General features: G+C 41.2%; 1 protein-coding gene across 2 annotated transcripts in view; it reads right to left on the reverse strand.

Annotated features, from left to right (window-relative positions):
* Positions 1–2076: 2076 nt before the first annotated feature.
* The window catches only part of neurl1ab (neuralized E3 ubiquitin protein ligase 1Ab), a 29863-nt gene continuing 12490 nt past the window's right edge, over positions 2077–19449 (reverse strand). For both annotated transcript variants that reach the window (XM_047603770.1, XM_047603769.1), the window contains 3 exons: positions 10964–11683; positions 6582–6761; positions 2077–5882 (listed from right to left, as the gene is read on the reverse strand). In XM_047603770.1, coding sequence (XP_047459726.1) covers positions 5638–5882; positions 6582–6761; positions 10964–11683 — 1145 coding nt within the window. In that variant the 3' untranslated portion in view covers positions 2077–5637. The remainder of the gene's footprint in view (positions 5883–6581; positions 6762–10963; positions 11684–19449) is intronic.

Below are 19449 nucleotides of genomic sequence, written 5' to 3' on the forward strand. Positions count from 1 at the left end.
ATGTCATGTTCTCTCTCAGTTCCTTTGTGCCTTTGAGTACAAAATGTTTGACCATCTAGATGATGTCATGTAAATACATTAGATGGTTTCTCTGCTTCAGAAGAACCTCGAAGCTTGACTTTGGTTTCGACGGCTTTCATTCTGCGGTTGCCGGGCTGCTTCATTTTGCATCAACTGACAAAGCCAAAGTCTGAGTTACCAGCGTAGAGTTGCAGTCTGTAATATTGTCGCCTTCAGCTGTAATCAGAAAGACACCAAATCAAAACACTGGTGCAGTTTTCCAGTGTCAGATGCTGCACATTGCTGATATATTGGATTTGGTGCCTGAAAGATAATCAGATTTATCGCCCACAGGAATCTAATGTGAAATGTGTCCATCCCGCTGGCTGCTTCCTCTCCACAGTCATTGGCTTGGAGTGAATTGTGAATGTCTGTTCATCATCTGTACAACAGCTTTATCTGCTGACTGAGTGTTAAGTGTGTGTATTTACATGTTTGGAGTATTTAATTTTCCGTGCACTCCAATGATAAATCATGGGGTAAGACAGAAGAAGAAGAAGAAATGGAATATGTGCAGGTGAGATTATGACACAAACGTAAAATATTATAATCCTGTTGCCTAAAATAGTGAGAGACCTCTACAGCATAATAGTTGATTGTTGACATTAAATAAGTGCGACTAGATGAGATAAGCAAAATGTGTTTGAAAGCCCAGGGCTTTAATTATTTTCTAAAATGTATCTTTGCTATTATTAGAAAATAGGAAATAAAGTCTGAAAATACTGATTCAAAGTGCAAAAGGTTTGTAAGGTTAAAATTAAGTGTTTCTTTGCTGTAAAAAAAGTAATCATAACCTCTTTCACAAACATTCTGAGTGGTAAACGGTTGATTGAAATAGATTTCCTATTAGATGCACTGAATACATTATTGATCAGACATTGCTGCTGACTTTGTCCTTGGTTTTCCTCTCCGCATACAAGTTGCTGGACACGTTTGTGGCCACTGGAGGGCAGCAGCACTCAGTCCACATAACAAAGTGTCACACTAACCTTCACCTGTGTCTTCAGTGTAATTAGATGCGTGAAACCAACTCAATTGGTATTTAACAGTGATACAAAGTCGTACCTTTTAATACAACTGCACTCGTAGTCTGTCTTTCAAACCGGACAGAGAAAAAGATTTTACATCACACTTAATGCCAAAAGCTTAAAGCCTCAGCTACCACAGAAGAACAAACACTGTCTGATGTCTAGTTAAAATTCAAAAATGATAGCGTTGTGCTTTTTTGGAATACAAATGTGATACCTTAATAGATGGTGTGCGTGTTTGACCAAACAGCTGTCTAGAAGAGATACCACAACACGACTCAAACAAGTCTGCCAAGCCCTTAAGCCTCCAGAAGGCCGTCAGCCAGGTTCACTGAGAGGTCTGAGTGGAAAGTCTGTGTGTACACAGACACCAGCGAGATATACTGTATTCATGTCACTTTCACAGACCCTGGTGGTGCATTTCCCCCTCACCTCTGAGAACACTTGGCCAAGAACGGCAGTCACTGCCGCCTGTTTCATGTCTGGAAGTCATGGGCTGTATTGGTGCCTATTGGAGTGCAGCATAAAACAGTGCTGCATTAGAGCCAGGCCTGCAGGGTAGTAAATAACAGATGATGTTCACTCTGGCCAGGTCTACATACCTCGGCTCTAAACAGTTTCTCTCTGAGTTATAGCCGTTTACTAAAAGCCCTTGCCTTTGTTATTCATATAGTATATAGCAGTATGTTAGTCAAGTATACTGCTGCGGAGAGTGATTGTGTTGGGTGTGAGGCGTCACAGAGATGGCTGGCTGCCATTTTGTTCTCAAACTCTCGCCCGGTTTCTCTCGTATAAGAGGTTAATCAATCATCAAACACTTGCAAAATGTGTATTTTGGAATAAAGTAGCGACTTCAACACTGAAATTATTAGTTTACACTTTATATTGCAATTTCAGTCAAATGCAGGAGATATACTTTTCTCTGTGTGTAAAACCTGAAAATGTTAAAATCAGACACACACAAACAGACACAAAGTGAAGCCAGTGATCCAGACCTCAATTTTTATTCAACAAACAGAAAATAATTAGCAAATTCAGAAACAACTAAGAATGTTTTTAACTCCTAAACCCAGCAACAGTAATGAGCCATATTCCTATCCAAAAATACAATGCCCATCTTCACTTCACCTTCCTCTACTGCTGGTTTTGTTTAGTTTGGACTGAGTATATTTGGTCACGTTTAAGAAATTCAACAAAAAAAACGTGTAGGGTTTTATGGAACTACTCAATACAACACAATTAAATATGTTCATGTAGGGTTAAACATAGTTTTACCTAAAGGTAAACAAAGCTAACTTGACATTGTTTGCCAAATTAATGCCACATTTTAATAAATGGCATAAAAGCAAGCATTTGGCAATTTGGGAAATAAAAGTATGGAACCTATTCACACATTTGTGCGGAAGTGGCTAGCTAGTTAGCCAAGCTGCACTGAAGCCCAGCAATGAACCCTGTCACATATTGAAAATTTACATATTAAACTGCAGATTTTACAAAAGGTTATGTGCCAAATGAGGTCATTGTTTTTTAGTGTTTGTTAGTGTAGTCTTTTGTCAGAGCAGGCTAGCAGTTTGCGCCGGTTGCTATGGTTTCTAGTCTTTATACTGAACTAAGTTAGCCAGCTGCTAGCTGTAGCTTAAGTTGCTGGTTACAAGATGTGAAGAAAACAATGGCACGCCATCACCTTTTCAAGTGGCGAGGCAAAATTATAAGCTAATAGTTGCTATTTGTCCACCGAGAAGTTATGGAGCAACTTTGTCACTCAATTAAAGACGTGTTCCTGCCCAGACCCGTTGAAGCTAAGTCCGATATTCACTAAGCCAGCTATCGAGGGACATGTCTGGATTATTTTTAGCTGACGATGCTGTTAAGCCAATGGAGCTGCAATGGCAATATATACATTTGATAAAAATATCAGTTATAGCACCCATATCTTAAAGTTATGCACCAATATCATTGAGATCAAACACCCTGAAACCACAAGTATTAACATGTCAGAATGCATTTTATTAGTGTTGTGTTCTGGTGCATTTGTACTGTTTGGAGGCAGCATTTAAAGGCAGGGGCCAAGGATGAATTCATTTTTATCCATTTCTTCCATTGGATACTTTAGTATTTTAGAAAAGTATGTTGGACGTGTGCAAGGTCTTAATCTCCTGTGGGATTATTTCCTTCTGAATTAATCAAATGAAAGACACATGTGCCAAGATTGCAGCGCTTGAGTTAATGTACTTTGCTTCATGCAGCCACTGGAGAGTGGTATTGATCCTCTCATCTAGGGCCCCACCACGAAGTGAACAAGCACTTTCCAAAAAAATGTCAAACTACTATTCTTTCAAATCAGCTGACACCACCATAGAGCCTTTAGGGAAATAAAGTTTTCTATTGTCTTTGATTATACAACCATAAAATAAACAATTTCTTACATTTTGGACACTATAGCCACACATATGAAACACACAGTGACAATTCTTAATAGTAGCATTGATAAAAATAAATAAACCTCCTAATGTACAGTTAATATTACACTCCTCAATACCATTTAGTTCTAATAAAAATGTTCCACAATGTTTTTTTTTTCTTTAATTTTTCTTTCTTCTAGGTCATATTTGGTCAGGAAGAAAAACAAAACAAATACCAGGTAGAAATGTAAAAGCTGAGCATCTCTCAACAAAATTCCAGTATTATGCAATGCAGTGACAGAGGCGACAAGGCGATATTTAAACATCTGATCTAAATATGCACACTGATATTAAGCACACTGAAGTGTTTGCTTCTAAACCAGGTTGTCTTGTTACACCTGTTCACGTGAGAGACACAATAGCTAAGAAAAAGTGGCTTTAAGATGAATATTAACCTCAGTATCCCTCCTCGTTTTCACAGTGAGGAGCCAAACACACCAGTACATTTGTCCAGACTTTAAAAGGCACACTAGAAAACTTAACCGTCATTCAGATTTACAGTTATACAACATGACTGCAATTATTTTCCTCCACAGTGACGAGATGACAAGCTTCAACACCTTGAAAACAAACCAGCACTTACTACTTTAAAGAAAAATGACTAAGTAATGTTTCAGCAAGGCCAAGGTAACACCTGAAGTATCATGTATTTCCTAAAAAATTCAGACCGGTACATACTGCGTGGGATTAGTCAAATGAAAATGGCCTTGGAGTTTACTTTTACTAACGGAGAGCAGCACTCAGAAACTGATATGCAAATGACATTCTCACAATGTCGAACAATTACAAGCTACTTCCTTGTCACTGACTGCACACACGTGAACCTTTCTCCACATGAGGGCACGATGCACATGAATACGTCATCACTGAAAGCAAATATTTATGTTTTAATTTGATATACATACAAAAGACAAGTGTGTAACCTGAAGTAAGCAGAGCCACCTTTTTTCTTTTTTTTAAGTGATTTCATGGGTTTCTTGCAGAGATGAAGAGGCTGATTCGTCATCTCCGTGTGCTCTTTCAGCGTTTTAAAAATACTTCACTGCCCACCAGTGTTTATTTGGATGACTTTTGTGCAATTACAGCATCCAGTGGGCTCACTGTGCAGCCAGAGATGGCGGGGACGGCTTACCAAGAAAGCGGGACAGGCAAGTCCCAAACGTTTACAGGCTTTCATACGAACGTCTGATCCATCTGAGCAAACACTTTCCTCACAGCTAAGGCACCCCTTCCTCTCCTGTCCCTATCCCAAACATACAACATCCTCTCTCCTCCTTCCTCGCTCCTCACTGATTTACATCTTCCATCACGGCGAGCGTGACCTTCTATGGTGACAACACTTTGCACAGTCTGCCTGAAGTTCACAGAAGCACAGCAGGTGGTGAGATATGCAGCGAAGCACTTGACTGATTACACAAGAGTTCCTTTAAGGATTTCTTTACCCTTTACGTTTAGTAATGTTACTGCGTATTATTGCTAGAGGAGCTCTTTTTTGTTTTTGTCGTTTTACTCATTCCTCTCACCAGCATGTGGAAACCTTCTGTAAAGCCCAAATGAAACTATCTAGTCTTGATTTTCTCACAGATTTAGAAGAGAATTGTTTCTCCTTGTTAGACAACACTTTGAGCCAATGCTCCCTGACAAGCATTGGAGGAGCAGCTGGTGAAACCGCTGATTTATTGTCCTTGTCCCCCCCCCCTCCTCCCCCCCGGGCAATTTTACCTCCAAAACTAGCTAGCAGCGACGCTATCACCAGCAGAATGAAGGTTCGCTCTGGAGGAAGTAGGACAGATGCCTCTTAAGATTACTTTTTCTCTCCAACTGAAGTGGGTCAAGGTGTGTTGTTGTGCGGTAGCACATCCTTGATCATACTGTATTTTTGATGGTCTCTCATGAATCTCATTGGAACCACGCTGAGCTTTCCAACATAATTAAAATGTTTTGATGATGGAGTTTAAAATCCTGCTGTAGAGTACCTGAGCCAGATTACACACACAAACAAGCAGGGCTTTTTTTTCTTTTTTTTCCAACTTGTGCTGTGTCTTTACAAAGTCTTTTACATGGCTTTCATAATGTCTAGCAGAAGCCTACGTGCTCCTGTAGGTCTTGATAATATCTTTGATTGTCCTTCTGCAGATGGGGCAGCACGCGTTGGCCATCTTCTTGAGTTTGAGGCCGCAGGCGTAGCAGAGACACATGTGGCCACAGGCGTAGAGGACTGTGTCCACCACGTTCTCGTAGCAAATGGTGCATTCGTCTCCCCACGAGCCGGAGCAGGGTGGAAAGGTAGGGGATTCTGGATGGCTGGAGAATGGAGAACTCGGGGTTGTACCTTGGGTGACGAGAGAAAAAGCATTAGAGAGATGTGATGTGAAACAGAAATAAAAGAAACAAATGCTAAAAAAAAAAATATATAAGAAACCTTCCAGCTAGTCAAGGCAGACAGCTACAGATGATCTGCAACACCCACTCTCTTCAACATATATGCAATGCACTTTATATTTGTGTTGTCAATGCTCTGCCCACTGCTAATGAAACTTCAGGACAAATTCATGCAAGAGTAATTGTGTTTGCACTTCAATCATCCCTCCCACTGCCGCCATTATCCGTTAGGAGTTTTCCTGTCACAGTATCTGCAGCTTGGGACTGCAGCGATGTTGTCACTGCTTCACATCGCCAGGGTAAATATTTGCTTCATGCACTAACATGCATATCGTGAATTGATGTCTGGCTGCTGTTCAGTCCGTGTTTGTGCGCTGCTGGCTGTTTTATTGCTGTCCTGCATGCCGGCATTTTAATACATTTAAATTCCATAAACCAGAACAAAACAAAACAAAAAAAAGATAAATTTAGAAGCAAAATGTGGAAACAAAACAAGAAGGCGAGTGTAAATACTGGAATTCCAGACCACTTTCTATCAGATATACAGTATGTTCTGAACTGTGGCGACTGACTGATATGGTAAAGACAGAGAGTAAGAGGCAATATTTCAACAAGAGAATAGAAAGAAGACGTGTGTGCTTAGACAAACCTGTGGATGACGAAAATAGCGTGTGGTAGTTGGAATTGAGGCTTGAATTGAGGTTGATGTTCAGTGACGTGTTGAGGTTGGACTCGGAGTTGCCGCTGCAAAGCATTGTGGGGGTGTTGGGCGTACACGATGGGGAGCTGGGCACCGATGGGCCTCGAAGGTCTGGGTGCAGAGATGAGCCTGGAGACACAGAGGAGACACAGAGCTGATGATTAGCGAAATGTAGAAGAGTAAATGTCTCCTCGGTTCGTTACTCCTTCTGCTACACAGTAAATCTGCTCTATTACCAAGCAGATGACTTGTTAGCACACAGTGTCTCTGTGTGGGTGCGTGCGATTGAGTCGTGCCTATGAGCTGACGCAGTGCCCCCTTTCCTTCCTCCTTCATGAGCCCATGATCCCTCTGGGTAGGATACAAAACACTTCCACAGACTATCTGTTGTCTGTCCCGTATGATCCGTCCCCAACCGCACCCCGTAACCATCAGCTCTGGCATCCGTTCTAATATTGGCAGCTCATCTCTCCTCACAGACAAGAATACTGACCCTGATTCCACACACAGACAAATTTTGATCTAGTCTGCCCGCCAGGCATTCAGCATTGTTGTTTACACTCTGTCCTTCAACTGACCATGCGAGGAATACTGCAACACAGTCCAGCTGATCGCTTACTTGGCCCCGCCATTCCTCCATGTGTCAAATTATCCAATATCGGTGGTTTACCCCTTTTGCCACAATTTGCTTATCCAAATTGTCCTACAATGACAATCTAGAGTGGATGGATGGCTGAAAAAAAAAACGCAGATGGTGAAAAATTGCAGAAAATGCGAAGTACTGTAAACTTAAAAGACAAAAATGCGGTCTGTTGTTAGCAGAAAAATGTACACAGTTTGTTGCATAACTCCAGCTACGTGCTCTGATCCATTGCTCTTGGACCCCTTGATCTGCTACAGTCTTCGGTTTCAGCCTGCATAAACAAATCATAGTAGCTTTTTAGTCATGCAACAAGTCTAAAAAAAAAAAGCGGATGAAGCAAAGTCTGCATGAACACAGGCCGTGGAAATCCACTTTTAAACCTTTCCATAATTGGTTTGCATTTAAGGTTACGGCTGGGGATTGATGATCAGACCATTTTGCTGAGACGCAGTCTTTTCAGAGTCATCTATTTATTCATTACTTATATTTTAGCACGGATAGAGTATATAGTAGCATCCACACAGCCTTCCATTATCTACTTAAACTGATCTGCGTGGCAGCCTGGCTTTGACTTAACGTCTTGGCGAAGGCGAATAAGGCAGAATGGATAACCTTTTTGTCTATTCATGTATCCTTTAATCAAGGGTGCCATTCCATCTTTTCTTCTATTATGAATTTACTGCAGGCTGTGGGGCCACGAGTATGTTGGTCTTTAGCAATGCTGGCAGTCCGCAAGACTTATTAGTGGTCGAGCATGTGTACGGTAGCTTTCAACATTTGTTTATTAAATATAGAGATATATCACCTTCTAAATTCACATGGCAAATAGATGTTTATCTCCACACCCAGCAGTTATGGAGCAACATTAGCATTTATCTGCCAAATGCCTGTGCTTCCGTTACGCCGTCCGCCGACTTCTGGAGGCAAGCGTCTTGCTGTTTTGCAGCTGGTTTAAATACTCAATGTATTAGCTAGCTGATATTTTTGTGTGCTCTTTGGAACGGGATATAGTTACCCAACTCCCCTTTTTTTTTTTTTTTTTTCTATCGCGTCAGCTTGATTTTCTTACTGCAGTCTCTCTGAATAGTCTTCTCTTACTGTCGTGCCACCAGTTCACCCCAAACACAAGTGGCGCAGTGAGTGTACGCCAGTCTTTTGTGTACATTTGTAAATATTATTTTTAAGTCTATTTTAAGTTTTAAGTTTATCTGAGTATTTCTATTTTTAGTTTTTGGACCCTGGGCATATGATGGGTTTGCTCCATCTGCACTTCACTGTACTTGTACATTGACAATAAAGATCTATCTATCTATCTATCTATCTATCTATCTATCTATCTATCTATCTATCTATCTATCTATCTGGCTGATGTGATTTCTATGCAGCTGTATCATCATCGTCATCTACTCCAAACAATGGTGACTTGAACCGAGGAGCTCATGTTGGAGTTGGAGCGAATAAATGTCTACCACGTCAAGTAGGTGGTGTGCATGACCACCAAAATGAGAATCACTTGTGCTTGTCTGGCCACCGAGATACTTGGGTAAGGAAATGCATTTTGGCCTTAGGCTGCATACAGGCTTCTGTACCTTAATGGTAAGGGCAAGAACGCCTGCAGACAACACCAACAGCACGGCACAGACTCTCCCTCTCTCTACCGGCTTGTCACTAACGAGGATCCCTTTCGCATTCATAGACGCACAGCTTTTAGATCACTTAATAAGAAAATGTAAATTAGAGCGGCTTCGAATTTACAGCTGAGCACACGCAGAAACGAACATCCGAACCCTCAGCCGTGAGGAAATATACGCGACTGCTCCAGGCCATGAAATGATAAAATCTCGGTTTCTAATATAACACGGACAAAATGACCATGTGAGAGCAACAGACTCCCATCTGTTCCACTTCACAGGCTTGACAACACCCAGCCATGACAAACTGTCACTTGCCTCAGTGGCTAAATGTTTCCATGGCAACACGTGGCGTGCGGCTGCAGCGAGTGGGTGAGCGGAGACGTCACAAACGCACCCCCCACAGCTGGAGTGGGTAATGACTCAAAGAACGCTCATACCCCAAAGAATCAGGGCGAGGGGGAAAAGAGGGAGAAAATGCACGAGGAAAAGAGGAAGGGGCAGAGACGAGTGGAGAAACCGGCGCTATGGGAACTGGCTGTGGGTGGAAAACCCAGCGTCTCAAATCTCGATGCAATTACATTTTAATAATGCATATGGAGGGCATCATAAGGAGCTATCATGGGCCCCCTCCTGATACATAATGCTGGCTGCTGGGAGCCCACGCAGGACAGAAATAACCTCCTCAGTTCCTGGTCTGACTGACTACATGAAAGAGAGGAGAGGAGAGAATCCAGAAATGAATTATGAAGGAAAATTACACGACTTCTAACCAACCATTGCACATGTGAAGTTTATCTCAAATTATGGATTTCCTGTGAAAAGAAGTCTGTCTCGCTGTAATAGATTCATTACAGCTGTGTTGGAGGAAGACTGTTTTGTAAAGAATTATTTTAATGTTTTCATCTGCAGCGGCGAGAAACAATTCAAAAGAGCTCACATTTGTGCTCTGCAGTATTTTCAGAGGCACATCAAAACACACTAAGTAATGCCAAAGCTCTATCTTATGAAAAAAAAACCTGAGAATTTTAAAACCTCTTAGTGCAAGACATTTAAAACTGAAGAAGTCTACTGAATATTTCAAACTTAAATGAGACTTGCACTTCAGCTGACATCAAATAAAACTGACCCTTGATATTGTCTTACTAAATAAAAGATACTGGGTGGAGCCTCGAAGCGATTAAATCTCTTTTAGATAAATGACACAAAATAGAAAACGGCACTAAATGTTTACGGTCACAATATCCCAAAATTATTCTCCAGAGAAAACGTACATACTTTTAACCACAGCTGCTCGTTTAATAGCTGCAGACCTTGTTTTGGCATTATGTGCTCTTATTTTGTTAGAGTTTTCTTTGTCCTAAATTGTGCATGTAGCTCCACATCCAGGCACCTCAACAGCCGGCACGATTTAACTTCAGGTAATGTCGCCGTATCGTTCTGTGAAATCTGCTGGAACGAGGCCGAGCTGACTGAAATTCTGTTCAACCGAAGTCAACATTCATATGCAAATCGCGGGGGCTGAATGTAAATTCCCGAGCGATATATGAGTTGATAAAAAGTCAGCGAGCAGCCCAGACGGCGAAAGGAGGGGGAAACTATTTCATGACTCGGCTGAGTGGGAATTCAGTCTCCGAAGGTCATTCAGGGATCACAGACTGCATTAACTTCTGAATGGAAAGTTACAAATGACACCCTGTAAAGATCTGTTTGAATTCCTAGAACGACGGTTTAATTAAATATTCCGAGCATTTCTAAACCCACTTCTAATAAGAAACTTTCCATCTTTACAAAAATCTTGGCATTTGGTTAAAATCCTAGCTTCAGCTCAGTCCCAAGACATGAGCTTCACCTGATGAAATGAATGAAGTTCATTTCAATTATCTTTTCCGAGGGAATAGTAACAGCCACGCAGGAAAGCATTTTGAATTTGTAGCTATTTCTCGGTTATTCATATTTGAAAACATGTTTTCTCATTTCAACCCGCCTCTTTGAGGAAGCTGACATACGGTGAAAAGATGCCGTTTGTAAAAAAAAAAAAAGATTAGTGAATATACCTAAAATCCTGAGTTGTGTGATGGTGCCGTGCAGACCGTAGAACATCCAGAGAGGCCTGGAGTTATCAACACACAGCTGCATCCCTGCACTGACTCCATTATGGCTCATCATAACCTCTCCTTCTGCGTTCACCACGAAGCCGAGTATATCTCCGCTGTGGAGTGGCACTGCCACCCGACACACGGCCCAGAATTCTTTGCGGTCAACCAGGGACTCTGGGTTGGACGGGAGATCGCTGGGCCTCAGGGTGGCCGGGTCGCAGGATGTCACGCCGTAGGAAAGGGACCCGGGTCGCGTGGCGCCTGCCTTCACCTTCACAAATACAGTCTCTGAGCAGCGCATCGGCCGGCTGGTGAACACCAGGGTTCTCTCGTCGCCGCGGTGATCCAGCCGCGCCACCGTGTGCTTATCCAGCACGGTAACATGGATGCCGTGCACCGAGTGAAAGTGCAGATCAGTGTCCAAATGGCTTGGCAGTAGCGAGCATTGCTGTGAGTTCTGAGAGTTTTGGGGCACATGGCAGGAGGCAGAGCTCAAAGGCTGTAGCTGCTCCTCTTCCTCCTCTTCCTCCTCCTCCAGATGCATCTCTTGCTGCTGCAGGCTCAGGTCACACAGGCTGATGGAAAGGCGAGGGTCATCGCCGTTACGCTGAATGCAGGCCCGGTGGGCGGCAGCGAAAGAACGAGGACGCAGGCAGTCCAGGGGAACCATCTCACTGTCTGTGGAAAGAAAAAAAAACACACACAGCAGTGTTATGTAAATGTTTGCGGTGTTTTGAATTAACTCACAATGCCTTTATGTGTTCTGTAATGATTTCTACTTAGATAACATCATAACTTTATTTACACGGTGGCGAACGCAATCCCCAAAAAACGAATCGTTTTGCAGCCTTTGCAGGCCCGAAAAAGTGTCAGGAGGACTAAATTTAATTTATGTACCCACTTACAATTCTGCAAATTGCCATGTTCAACTCTGGTTTGTTTTATATTCTCTGTCTGTGCGCTGTTCATTCATCATACCTGCCACTGTAAACAAGTGGTGGCTTCCGGCTTCTCTGCTTTGTAACATATTCATTAGTGAAGCACTCTCTGTACCAAGGTTTGTACTTCACCAATATGAACAAATACGTCAATGTGTACATGTTTAGAAACACATCACGACTTTTAAGTAGAGACATACTCTAGCTGCAGGCCAGTAGCTACATCACAGTAAAACAAGACATAACAGTTTTATGTAACAGAGAAGGATAAGAGATCCCATCTCTGTCTGTAACTCAGAGCCCTGAGATAATGAGTCACAAATTTGTTATCCTTGTTTTCATAAGTACTATAAGCTAGTTTTAAAAATGCTACTCCATAATGAAGCCAGTTTACATTCAGTCTTTGTCTGGGACTGTGTACAGTATACAAAGAGCTGTAATGAACCACCACGAATCCTAGGTGTTTACATAACAAACTGTCTCAGCAGGAATGACTTAATGCACCTCTGTATACTGTTAACATCTTCAGTTATGCGCCTGCATGCTGAAATCAGTTGTTTTTTTTTTTTGTTTTTTTTCCGACTGTGAAAAACCGCATCATGCGCCTCCCCTTGCTGCACAGCCTTGCCACAAATAGCGCGTCCTACGCTGATTCTGCTCACTGTAAAATAGCAGCCACATGGGAACATCACTGCAGAAAAAGAAAACATGAAGAGAGCATGCTTTCCATGCACGCAGTCTGATCTGCATCATGGCACGCTTAGGGACACTGCCAAATTTAACACGGCCCTCTTACGACGAGTTAAATTTAGCCTGATTGGACATCTGAGGCGAGCAGGGCTGAGGGATGAGTGACATGGTGGCTCTCAGTCTCGACCCGCTTTGGGCTTCCCCTACGAGAAGTGGACGGAGAAGGAGAGTGTGACGGGGGAAGATCGGATGAAAAATAGGGTGGGGTGGACACTTGAGGGAAAGGGCATACCTCACTAGCTCCTCTTTATCACACAAAGACAGCACATCTCCGGCCAGCCGCTGATAAACGGCTTGAACTTAATTACTTCCTCAGTCAAGAGTGTCCACAACCAGACATGAGGCTCTTATTATTAGCAGCCTTATCATCTTCAAGGCAAAGTTAACTGACTTTAGGATACAAGAGATAATTTCTATTCTTGCTATTATGGCTTCCTGCAGTTCATAGTTTCTGTTTTTGAGAGTGGCACAGCAGTCAAAACAAGCTGTGAGGGGAATAGTAACATTAGAAAGTCTATTGACAAAGACAGATATACAAAAGATAAAAGAAGACAAAACAGAGAAAGATAAAGATGTTAGCCAAATAAATATGTATGACCTCTTCCTGGGTTTAGTCTCGAAGGAGTCTGGGATAGAATTTCACACATTTGACAAAAAAGAAAATCCTTGAGTCACACAGTGAGATTATACAGCTTGAAATGCACCGCACGCTATATTTATCTTCCCTATCCAATAATACGCGTTCATGTTTGTACACTAGCATTCATAGCATGGCTGCGTGTTCCCCAGGGGGTACTGCTAGTGTTGCCAACGGGTATTTGGAGAAACTGAGAGCTGAGAGCTTAACCAACGTGAAACCAAGTTGAAACACCGTGATGTCTAGATGTGTCAAATAATAAGCGAAAAGTAATAATTCTGAATGGTTGAAATCCCTAAAAAAGTTCTAGTTCTTAGTCAAAAGGAAGAGGTAAAATATAATGCCTAGCTAGGATGGCTAACTGCTAAGAGTGATGAATAAATGGTTGAAATGGCATAACTTAAGAGATACATTTTGAAATAAATGGCTAACAAATTTAAACCTAATGACATGGATAAAAGGATAAAAGTTAGACTAGTTGAAAGTCAAAAGTGATTGGTAAATTATTAAATAGCTAAAATTAGGAATAAATTGTCAAAATAACTAGGAGAAATGGTTAATTGATGACTAGGTGGTGAAAGTAATGGCTAAATAGCTTTTAGAAATGTATAAATGATTGAAACGGTTGCCTAAATTAAATGAACAAATGGTCAAATTGCTGAAAGTAATGGACCATATAAACTGTTAGTGAAAGTAATGGTTAAATTATTAAAATCTCCAGCTAAGAGCTAAATGTTGAAATGGTTAGTTTAAAGTACTGCAGCTTAGAAACCGTTAGCTAATAGCAGTGGATATATATTTAAATGTCAAAAGGGGTTAAAAATCACTTACAAACACCGCACACAAACGATCCTTTTATAGCTTGATGAAAATGTACTTTTGTTATTGGGAACCAAGTCTTAATCTGCTCTCATTAATGTCACACCCCCACACAGGTGCAGTCCTGTCTTTTGTCCTCTGAATTATGTAGAGAATGAAGTATGGTACCTTAGAAAACTCACTGCGGCTTTAGCCTAGCACAATTGAGTTTTAACATTTGGCAACGCTCCAATGGGTTTTAATAGCATTAAACAAACCCAGCTGTAATTATATTCTACTTTAAATTTTTAGTTCATGTCCTTGAAGCTTTGAATTGCAAACCTGAATCACCTTTTTTTTTTTACGCTTAATGACAACACTGATGTGATTAAGAGCAAGGCTGAAATTGCCCTAGTAAACATTAAGTGGTCTTTGAACAGCTCCAGCTATTCAGTCTCGGGAGAAAAGACTCTTATTTAAATAGGAGCACATACCAGACTGACACTGCAGGGTCAATGGCTGACCCCTTGGCTTTGGCTCTTTATATTATCATTGTAGCTATGTGAGAAAAGAAAAAAGTAATCACTTGCTGAACTCCTGCTGGACATTATGGAGGAATTTCTTGGCTTCAAGGAAGTACAGATCAAACCCATGCCAAAACATACACCTGCTTAAAAAAAAAAAAAAGTAGCCCACTGACAGATAAACATCCGTCTACGTGTTGTGGGTTTACACATTCAAACAAGTTCCAGCTTTGAGAGACACAAAGTACTCACTGGAAGAGCCGGTTTCTGGAAAGTAAATGCGATATTGACAAAGGAGGATGTCCAGGTTGTTACTGAAAACTGAAATCCAGTTTTACTGGGAGTGTGTGCCAAAATAAACTACTGCATTTTAAAGAAAAAGAACAGCTTGGGTTCATCTCATCTTGAAATGCATCTTAGAGAGACCTGTACATATGATACCACTAATCTTTTGATCTATGCCTTTTTTTTTGTCTGTCCTTGTGTCGTTTTTAGTCAGTCAGTAGACGGCAGGTTTCCGTTTATTCCTTGGCCCAGTGGAACAGGATTAACAGGCATTTCTGAGGGGTGTAATATGTCTATCCTAAGAAGGAGGGGGATTGCCTTTCTCTTATCAAAGGAAAAAGAAGAGGGCTCCAAGGTAAAGTACGAATAAGCATGAAGGAAAGGGGTTATGGTAATGATACATGGGAGAAGCCAAAAAGTTTGAATATTTGAGTTGCAATGTGCAATTAAAGCTGCGTATGTGTCATTTTTGAGAAGTCAAGTTCCCGGTTTAGTGCCAGTGTTTCTGAATTTATTGTGAAAAGAGGGCGCACTGATGTGATAAATGGCAGCGGTAAAAGAGAAAGGGCACAGTTTCTCCAAGGCCATTTCTGAACAGGACTCAACTAAAGTGTCTCTACATGCACTTTTACACAGCCCCACTTGTCTTAAGTAACTTCAGGGTGTACCCCGGTTGATGAAGTGTCCTAATCTGAAACACATTTCTCCAATTATAGATTAATCTCATTGTTTTTGGTCAAAGCCATATCAAGAGAACCACTGAGAGAACGACGCAGATGGAGGTGAAAACACAGAAAAGACAGCACACGCTCACATCTTCACTGGGACTAGACTCTGGTCATCTGAAAGTGATTAGCCTCCTCTGCGAAGGCTTCCCCCTGTCCAGCCCAGCCCAAAGGATCCAAACCTGACAGGCCCTATTACGATTTCTATTTTGATTTCCTGCAAATCTGTTCGATTCCATCTGGGCTTATTAAATCCCAGCTGAGGCACCACAGCCTGTCCAGCGGCATTTATTTTGGTTCAACAAATCAAATAAATTCCAAGTCCTGAGATCACTAGAAACAGAGCTCTCATAAATACATGGACTCTCATCCCGATGTCCACATGCTGGCAGATGTTGGGTCAAAGGACCCTCGTTCAAAATCACTGTAGATACCAGGCCTCTTCTTTCACTGTTAACAATTGTCTGACTGAGGAAATTTATTTAAATTCTAATCAGGGTAGCAAATCTGACGCTGCTCACTGATAGTCTGTACTTACACATCCCTTACCTGCCGTGTTACATCTGGAGGATGATGGGGTTGGCAAGTTAATTAGACCTTCGAACATACACACCTTTTACTGAAAATACTGTTCCACTAGACACACCCGTCTAAAGTTGGCAGAGGTGGCATTAGGAGGTCACAACTAAGAGTGGAACTGAGTGGTAATGAGCCACGATGTTGTTAACACACAGAATCCGGCCTCTCTCACTATTTTTAGTTCCTTTCAGGATCTAAGTTATTATTTTAGCTAGCATTCTAACCAAAACTGCTAAAAAGACTCCATTCTAGTGTGTCCATAAAGGTGTTACCATGTTGCCTTCATCCAACGTTTTTCTCTAAGTGATTACAGCCTATGTACAGTAAAAACTGTTATTTTACTGGCTTTGGCAACACCTTGTCTGAAGTTCTGCATCCACACTTTATGTACAGTAAAATAAAGACCACACACTCTAATATTTCATTGGACCGCCTTTAGCTTTGATTACAGCATGCATTCATTGTGGCATTATTTCCATCCAGTGTTGCATTCATTTTTTAGCAAGATCTTACATTGATGATGGGAGAGTCTGACCACTGAGAAAAACCTTCCCACTATTTGAGGCCGATGAATCCTGACATTGTCATCTTGGAATATGTCCGTGCCAACAGGGAAGAAAAAAAAACATTGATTGCATAACCTGGTCATTCAGTATATTCTGATAACATAATGTTGCTGAACCTAGACCTGAGCACCTGCAGCAACAGATCATAGCACTGACCCATAGGCTTGTATAGTGGACACTAGGCATGATGGATGCTGATTCATCTGTCTCTCTTCTTACCCTGATGCCCCATCGCTCTGCAGCAGGGTAAATCTGGACTAATCAGACCACATGACCTTCTACCATTGCTCCGGAGTCCAATCTTTATGCTCCCTAGCAAATTTAAGCTTTTTTTCCTGGCTAAGATAAGGTGCCCAACAGTACCCGACAGTAGTTCGGTCTCAATCTCCTGAGCTCCTGTCGCACTACATGTGGAAATGCTCTTACTTTCAATACTAAACATGGCCCTGAGTTCTACTGTAGTTTTTCTTTGATTTGAATTCACCAAACGTATCAAGTGATCACCCTTCAAGATCAATCGTGATTTTTTTCCAACCACATTTCTTCCTCAAGGACGATGGTTCCATACTATCCTTCTAGTTTTTTAATAATGCAGCGTTGGACAGTTCTTAACTGAGTTCTAGTAATTTGGCAAATTTAGTAGTTTCAGCTTCAATGTCCTTAGATGTTTTCTCTCTTAGATGTCAATGATTTGACTCCTCTCAAACAGACTAAGATCTGCACACATCTGTAAGATCTGCACAGGATGTGTCTTTCGACATGGTTGTTTAAGACAAGAGAAGTAATTGATTGCATCAGTTCGGGTTAAGTAATTTGTTGCCAGCTGAAAGATAATCACCCATGCAGTAATTAGCCAACAGGAGGCTCATACCTATTGGACTTTTTTTTTGGCCAGGCAGCGTACATTTCCATCAGTAACATAAAAAGTTTGTTTATGAGAACTGCCTTTGGACTGCTTGAAATTGAGTTGATCTAGGTTATCTGCTTCCCAAATCCACACAGCATGTAAACACTACTCTCTGTTACATAATGAAGATGACTCATGCCCCACAATTATCTACCTGTTCTATCAAGGGTTAGTGCCAAGCTGCAGATGCCAGCCAGTATGAAAACACGCGATTAAAATGCTCACTGTCTTACCATCTATCACATAAAGTTATCATATTCAGGCTGCTCTCAGGGACTTGTGATTGGATTGATTTTTGTTTTAGCATTAAACACAGTGGGAAGGTGAGGCCAATGTAAAATAAATGTGCAAGGTTACCATAGGCTTAGCACAGTAATCTCAAGCTTTACTCCAGAATTTTTACCCAAAAATGGTATCAACATGGTCCTAACTGACCTGGAAAGAAGTTACAGGCTTCAGTGATTTCCATAAGAGGAGAACTTGGAGGAACGTCCACACTCTTGCAAAATCAAAATGCAAGTATAATCAGGTTTAAATGTCCTGTCCCTTGAAAAGGGATCACTTTTCCCATGATTTATTAGTGTTATCATTATACAGAGAAGGAAGATCAAACAAAGGAGAAAGAAAAGAGCAACAGGCCATAGCATGATTCATGATTTTAGTCTAATTCTGCCAAAAGAATTCAGCTCAAGGAAATCACTAAATGTTTATAATAAGCAGACATTTAGCATTTCTCTTTGACTTGCTCTCTCACTGTCTGCTGTTTGCCTTTGGCTGGAAACTGACTTTTGACTGATGACTTTGCATATTGTTATTACCATGCTGAATTTCCAGTTTATTGTTTTTGGAGGATTTGGCTGTAAGCAGCAGACCAGAAATCAAATGTATTAGTACAACATCCATTTGCAGTACTTCAGGGTAATCAGACCCCTCAGGTCTATCGCGTGTCTTCATCAATCAAAATTAACCAAATAGTTCAGCTCTGCGTCTTTATGAAGCCCTGTAGAAACACACTGTCCGCTTTTTACTACAGCATAAACTCAACCTGATTAAAGATACAGTATGAAACTAAATTTACATTTCTGAGCCATTTTTATCAGCATTGTTACATCTGTCTCTATATTAACAGAATGGAGAGACAGGTTGCAATTCAAACCTTCTGAAAGGCCACATAATCTATGTTGACAAGTGAAACAATACGTGAGATTTGTTGCAAGTGAGAATGAGTGTGCGGCGCAGCAAAGAACGCAGACAAAAATAGACACAAAGAAAGGAAAAGACAGCACAATCAGGTTCCGGGAACTCTACATGTTTGTGCAGCTTTGAGCTTTTCACCATTTACACGCTATCATTTTATCTGTTGACAAAACAGGTATGAGCCAAAGATAACCACTCGGTGTTTCAGTTTTAGTTTGAACACAAAATAAAATAGTGAGTTCTTTATGCATTCACTATTCATTTGAAAAAAGTCACAAATATCTCCAGTTCCAACTTAAAAGAAATCCCTGCCTTTTTTTTCTTTAGTGAAATACAGACATTTAACCTACAGTTTGTACATTGACAAGATCATTTTATGCTTCAGCTGTGAGTTGCAACAGGGATCCAAGGCAGAAAAAGTACTTGGGTACTTAAAAACAGCATAGTGGTGCCAAGGATAATGTGGCTCCTGGATACTAACACCTGTTGCTAGAGTCTACCAGTCGACATTGGGGCGATGAAGCGCACCTGTCAGGAT

This window comes from Mugil cephalus, chromosome 13, assembly GCF_022458985.1.
Source record: "Mugil cephalus isolate CIBA_MC_2020 chromosome 13, CIBA_Mcephalus_1.1, whole genome shotgun sequence".
Classification (NCBI taxonomy): Eukaryota; Metazoa; Chordata; class Actinopteri; order Mugiliformes; family Mugilidae; genus Mugil; species Mugil cephalus.